Genomic DNA, 6,828 nt, shown 5'->3' with positions numbered 1-6,828 from the left:
GGCTTGTATCTGATTTTTGTTCATTCCAAATATTAATGGCTTAGAATAGCTGAAATGAAGTAATTAAGAGACTCAAAATATTGACAAGCTGAGCACAATGGTGCATGCTTGTGATTCCAGCTAGCAGGTCGGCTGAGGCAGGAGGATCACAAATTTGAGGCCAAAACTGGGCAACTTAGTAAGATTCTTGACTCAATTAAAAAAAAAAAAAAACCGCTGGGAATGTAACTCAGTGGAAAGCACTTGCTTGCTAGCATGCTGGAGTCCCTGGGTTTGATTCCAAGCACTGCAAAAGGAAAAACACTGACAAAAATAAAAAATAATTTTTGAGTAAATAATGAAAAGTGTACACATTACTTGATCTCCATATACTTAAATTACCTCTCGGTTAAACACCCTACCAATATTGGCTTCTGAAAAGCTTTCTACTTATATCCCTTTTTGAACAATGGTGATGGAGCTATTGTTTTTCTTTCTTAACAACATTGTTAGAATATAGTGTAATAACAGTAACTAGGAATGTTAAAATAAGACTTCCAGTGGCACAAGTTTCATTTTATATAATGGGAGCACGTGCAAAGTCTAGATAAATCCAGACCATTCTTCCAGAATTCTATATATTTGATAACCTTGAATCCAGGTTATTCCCTGGATCCTATTTATACTGAGAAAGAAGGAACCTATTTTTGTATTTTATTAGTGACAGTGTCTCACTGAGTTGCTTAGGGTCTCCTAAATTGCTAAGGATGGCTTTGAATTCGTGATCTTCCTGCCTCAGCCTCCAGAGTCGCTAGGATTACAGTTCTGTTTTCTCATTTTCAACCAAACTTGATTGATTTGCGTGGTTTACCAAGGCGTGTTAGTTGCTATGCACCAGGTAGAAATGTTTCTTATTTGTAAGTACCAGGAGGTTCTTCTCAGCACATGCCTAAACTTGAAGGATTCAAATAATCTAATTAAAACCTTTCAAATAACTGCATAATTACTTCATTTTTCGGGAGGGGGGTGTCTTATTCTCACCATCAATTAAAACATTAGGTTCTTTGTACTGGATATACTATTTGATGCACTGTCACACATGTCTAGAATGAGTGACCTATCGGTTCACTAATTATACTTACTAGAAATCAGAGTTCCCTTTGTTAAAATGTATTTAACAATACAAAATATTAAGGAAAAAAAAGGCAAAGTCACCTGGCCTGGGCATATTATCGATAGTTTCAACCTATAAAACAGTCCTTCCTGCCTGGGAAGAATCCATCTTCAATCTTTGCAGGGTCCTCACAATTTCTTAGCTGTATTTGGAAGCCCAGATTCCTTTCCATCCCCCTCCTCAGCGTAACCCCAGAGGTCTTCTTCTGACCCTTTCTGTCCACGACCCCGGCATGCGATCCACAGCGGAAGAAGTGGTGCGGGGAGAAAGGTTGGGATGGTCCGCCAAAAATACAATGTTAAGGTCCGGGAGAGATTGCGCAAAGCCCACGGCAAGCACTGGGGACACGGGAGAGAATGGGGCCCTCGTAGGGCAAACGGAGCCAAGGGAACGCGCAAGAACGCCTGTGTGTGTTGGCCTTTCCCTCAGGCTGTCCCCGCCTCTGCCACCTTCCTTGGGTGGCTCTCCGCCTCACCCCACCCCCTGAGGGCCATTGGTACATTCCCGGCCGACTCCAAGAGCTTAAAAAGGGCCCGGGAGGGTGATCTTCGCAGATTTGGTCCAGTCCTTTTCGCGCAGCTTGTCTATAGCGGCCTCCTACCTTCCACGCTGCCTGTCGGGAGTCTTGAGAGCTTTAGAAAGGGTTTCTTTGCGTTTGGTGTTCGAGGGTCTGGTGTGTGTGTGTGTGTGTGTGTGTGTGTGTGTGTGTGTGTGTGTTTTCTGCTGTGAAGGTCCTCCGCCCCCGCTGCCTCCACTCGCTCAGCGACTCTACTGCAGCCAGCTCAGAGCGGTATGGAACAGACTGAAGTGCTGAAGCCCCGGACCCTGAACGATCTGATCCGCATTCTGCACCAGCTCTTTGCAGGCGATGAGGTCAATGTAGAGGAGGTACAGGCCGTCTTGGAAGCCTACGAGAGCGACCCCGCCGAGTGGGCGATGTATGCCAAGTTCGACCAGTACAGGTGAGTGCGCTGTCGCCCTAAAGCCAAGCGACACTCACAAGAGTCTGTCTCTGTGGAGCCCAGGCCGCACCGCGCCCACCGCGCCACTCTCTCGCCCCTGGATGGTGGGTGGCTAGGCTGGCGCTCTGCGTTTGGGGCTGCGCTGCAGCCGTGCATGCAAAAGGTGGATCCTACTGTCGCCACAGCCGGGAGACAGACAGCAGGCAGGCTGGAGCCAAGAGAGGGAGGCCACTTTTCAGCGGAGGTTTTCTTCTCCCCGACAAACCTCTTTGCTCCAACCCCAACTGCTCTGGTCCTCAGCCTCAGGAACAATGCCCTCCGCTAGGGAGCGATTGTCAATCCCGCACTCAGAGGCTCGGGCGCATCCCCACAGCCAGAGGAACTCAGGCTCTGGCTTGCTAGCAGCCTGGAAGAACTGACTGGCTGGACTAATAGAGGTGTCCGGAGAAGACAACTACATCTGCTATTGAGGAAATGGGGTGATGGCAGAGGACACAATTCCCTGACATCAGTTTTCTATCACTATGCCTTCGGTTGCCCCAACGGGGCACCAGAGTCTTGAGTTTGTCAGTTGCTACTATTCAATTTCTGCTCTTCCCTCTTCCAAACCAATTTAACTTTTCCACTGTGGGTTTATTCAAATCCACTAACTGGTTTCCGCAAACTAAAAATAGTGTCGCATTTTCTGCTCTTTGGCTCTTTCTTATCCTAGGGGTAGGAAGTAAGTTGAAGACTCATACTTCAAGGAGGAGCTTGAGGGAGATGTCCTGGTAGGTTGAGACCTTTAAAGGCCCAGAATAGTTGTTAAGTAAAAATGATTAACTATACCCTAGGGGCAGAAATAAAATTTAATTACCACTAAGGGTGAGAGGTTCAGCTTTTCCAAAGGGCAGCCAGCGCTTCAATCTTTAATGGCTGATTGGGTTGAGACTGGCAGAGGGGAGAAACCTGAAAGAAAGGAACAAGGAAAGAATGACATCCCTTTTCTCAGGTAGTAGTTTCTGTTAGTTACTTCCCAGTAACAGGAAGGGTATTTGGTAGTTTTGTTATCAGGGACATTTCAACTATTGTAGGATTAAAGGTGAAGGCCACTTGGGCTTCCATTCTGTTTGCAAAGTGGCTTTAGGAATTTCCTTTGGTACCTTTCAACTCAGTTGCTAGTCAAGTCCTTCCATGGCTGTCAACAATCCTACCACATTTTTTAAATGTGCCTGCATTTGCTCCATACAATTGAGAACTTCTTATGGGCTAGATACTCTTCCAAAGACGTATATAAAGTTACTTCTTTACAAAGAATGATACAGGCATCATTCTTATCCCGACTTTACAAGAAATGACTAGTAGGCTACAAAAAGACTGAACAACCTGAGGAGGACTTCTGTCAAGGTTCAAATAAGATTATTGTTCTAGAGCCTGCACTTTAAACCACTACTCAATTTCCATTGGACATATGACATTAATAGTTTTATTCCAGTAATATATCTGACTAGATATCGTATTGGCCAAGTGAAATTAATTAACCAGGGTGGGCTATAATAGCTCCTCATCTTTAAACAAGAGCATTTCTAGGGACCTTGAATTAGTCTTGATTGAAAAACCTTTTGAAATACAATTGGTTGGGTTGCTTGAGTTAAGGCAAGGCTCTTTAAAATAATGGTGTAGTCCTGAGTGGGTAGTTGGGAGAATAGAGAAGAAGAAAAAAGGGAGAGCAGAAATGAAGTACTTTGATCATAGCCTAGGTTCCTAGCACTGAAGAATTCTGATGTATGACCTATGGGTGGACTATGCATTACCAATGCAGAATACGTTCTACAAAATATATTCTAGTGTGAGCCAGACAGTAAATTCTCTGGAATAAGGCCCAAAGAAACAAGAGATCACCTAAGACTGGTGGAGGGAAAAGTAGGATTCTGGTATAGAAACTCAGTTTACTGGAAATACTTTTACTCTACGTACCACCCCTTTCTAGGTCATAAAGAGCTACAAAGAAAGGGTGTCAGCTAAAATCCACTTACCAAGCAACTCCCTCAAGGATCATGCTGCAAAGCACCTGGCCCTGAGCTTTGGGGAGGGGAAGGACAGGACAGAAAGGGCATGCAGGATATGAGTGACTAAGGGAACAAACACTACCAAAAAAAAAAAGTATAGATCTCTTTCTCTTAAAATAAATAAATAAATATCATAATTATCAAACTTGGCTAATTAGATGGGGGCGATAATATCCCTGGTACCCCCAACTTATTTGCAGAGTACTTTTCATCATGAGTGCTTCTGAATGTGGTTTGTGTTTGGGCTTTAGTAGTAAAATTAAAGAGAATTCTAGTATAGCTATTTAATGAAACCTTGTTTCTCAAGTCCTACATTAGCTACAGGGAAGAAAAATTGCTGAAAACAATAGCAACATTCTTCCCTGGAGCAATTTTCAAATACCTTCTATAAGAAACTTTTTATCAGTTTGAGATTGTGTGATGGACCAACGTGGAATCTGCTTCCCCCCACCACCACCACTATAATCTTTCCATGCAATTAATTAAAACTGATTAGCTAACTCTGTAAATGTGGTGCTTCACAATATGATCTCCTCATTCTTCATGGACCTGCAACAAACAACCTAAAACCACAAAATACAGGGGGCAAAAAAACATTCAAAGTTGTTTTGAGGTAAAAGTAGTAACACAGGTACCCAGGACAGTTAGTGTGGCCTAGTGGCCTAAGGCACTAGATCTAGGTTCCAGTCTCTCTGGAGACCTGGATTTGTAAATGCAATGGTACTTTGTAACACTTGTTTTTCCTGGTACTTGTTTCGGTGAATTCAAACGTCTGAATATGTTCTTCTTTTAGGTATACCCGAAATCTTGTGGATCAAGGAAATGGGAAATTCAATTTGATGATTTTATGTTGGGGTGAAGGACATGGCAGGTAATATAATAATTCCTTTTGGTATTTCTTAGAGTATCTGTCCAAGCATATGAGAAGTACACAGTACCAGACTAGCCACTAATGTCATATTTTAGAATTATTTGATCACATGGTCCCCAAATTCCAATAAAAATTTCCATGGAAATTAGTATAAGGAGTTAAGGCATACACTATATATTAAAACCAGTCCCCCAAATGAGGCAAATCAGGTAAGTATTTATCTAATTCAATGTTTCTCCTGCCTTCTATGTAGTTAAAAAAAAATAATGGAGTTCTGTTTAAACTGACCTTTGTGGTGTTTGGGGTGTGTAAACATTTGTGGGACCAAAGACCAAATCTTCAAGATTTTGAGCTAGAAAAATATTTACAAATTCAGGAAATTTCTTTGTACTTCATGTTAATTGGTTAGTTTCTTTACCTGTACACAACTAAAACTAATGCTGGTTCTTTAAAAATTGGTTCTGGCTGGGTGTAGTGGCACATGCCTTTAATCCCAGCACCTCCAGAGGCTGAGACAGGAGGATTGTGAGTTCAAAGCCAGCCTCAGCAAAAGCAAGATGCTAAGCAACTCAGTGAGACCCTCCCTGTCTCTAAATAAAATACAAAATAGGGCTGGGGATGTGGTTCAGTGGTCATGTGCCTCTGAGTTCAATCCCAGTACCATAAATTAATTAATTAATTAAAATAAAAACTGGTTCCTGTTTTTAGTTTGTACATGTGCCAGTCTTATTGCCAACTGAATACTTTTTAAACAGGTCCTTCCTAGTATTTGAGAGTGCTAAAAAAAATTATTAGAGAAAGGAAACATAAATTTACATGACTCTAGAAAGTTAGGTCCCTAGAGTTTATTTATTCATATAGAATGGAGTTGTATTTATTCATCCAGCATTTTTTAAAAGTGTATTTATCACTAGACTGTGGATGTAGTTATAGAATTCAAAATACAAAATATATACTAAAAACATATATAGGTATGTATATTTTAATCAATTCTGCAGTTATTTCTACTTCAGATACCTAGATACCATTTAAGATTACATGATAAATCCATTCTTTCCTTAAATGTAAAGGAGAAAAGAGGAAAGGCCTAAATAAAATATTAAGTGATCTTTTCAGTGTGGTGTAATTATTATGGATGATTATCTTTATTCTTTTCAGAATTTCACTAATGTACTTTTTGTTGTTTCGTGGTGCTGGGAATTAAAACCAGGGCCTTGCATACTACTTTGCCATTTCTAATGTGCCATCATAATCAAATTCTAGCTCAGCGTGAGTTATTTAGAGTTGTATTTGGGAAACATAAAAGATTTCTGGTTTTATGTTCTTGTTGTCAAATTAGTATTACAACAACGTTAAAAAAATTAACTGCTCTTTGGTAGAGGTACGTATCAAAATTGTGCCCCATAAAAGCCTTGAGATGGATGATACATTATTTTATTTATTTATTTTTTAATTTTTTATTGTTGGTTGTTCAAAACATTACATAGTTCTTGATATATCATATTTCACACTTTGATTCAAGCGGGTTATGAACTCCCATTTTTACCCCATATACAGATTGCAGAATCACATCAGTTACACATCCATTGATTTACATATTGCCATATTAGTGTCTGTTGTGTTCTGCTGCCTTTCCTATCCTCTACTATCCCCCCTCCCCTCCCCTCCCCTCCCCTCTTCTCTCTTTGCCCCCTCTACTGTCATTCATTTGTCCCCCTTGTATTATTTTTCCCTTTCCCCTCACTTCCTCTTGTATGTACTTTTGTATAACCCTGAGGGTCTCCTTCCATTTCC

The 6,828-nt window shown here is 41.1% G+C and overlaps 1 protein-coding gene across 1 annotated transcript in view; it reads left to right on the top strand.

Moving 5' to 3' along the window:
- Nucleotides 1–1,689: 1,689 nt before the first annotated feature.
- Cdo1 (cysteine dioxygenase type 1) overlaps nucleotides 1,690–6,828 on the top strand; it is a 12,242-nt gene continuing 7,103 nt past the window's right edge. The window contains exons 1-2 of the mRNA XM_015488605.2: nucleotides 1,690–2,115; nucleotides 4,957–5,034. Coding sequence (XP_015344091.1) covers nucleotides 1,946–2,115; nucleotides 4,957–5,034 — 248 coding nt within the window. The 5' untranslated portion in view covers nucleotides 1,690–1,945. The remainder of the gene's footprint in view (nucleotides 2,116–4,956; nucleotides 5,035–6,828) is intronic.

The sequence above is a fragment of the Marmota marmota genome, unplaced genomic scaffold, assembly GCF_001458135.2.
Source record: "Marmota marmota marmota unplaced genomic scaffold, marMar, whole genome shotgun sequence".
NCBI classification, from domain to species: domain Eukaryota; kingdom Metazoa; phylum Chordata; class Mammalia; order Rodentia; family Sciuridae; genus Marmota; species Marmota marmota.
The sequence above is the reverse complement of the archived record's forward strand: the minus strand, read 5'-3'. Positions and strand labels throughout refer to the sequence as shown.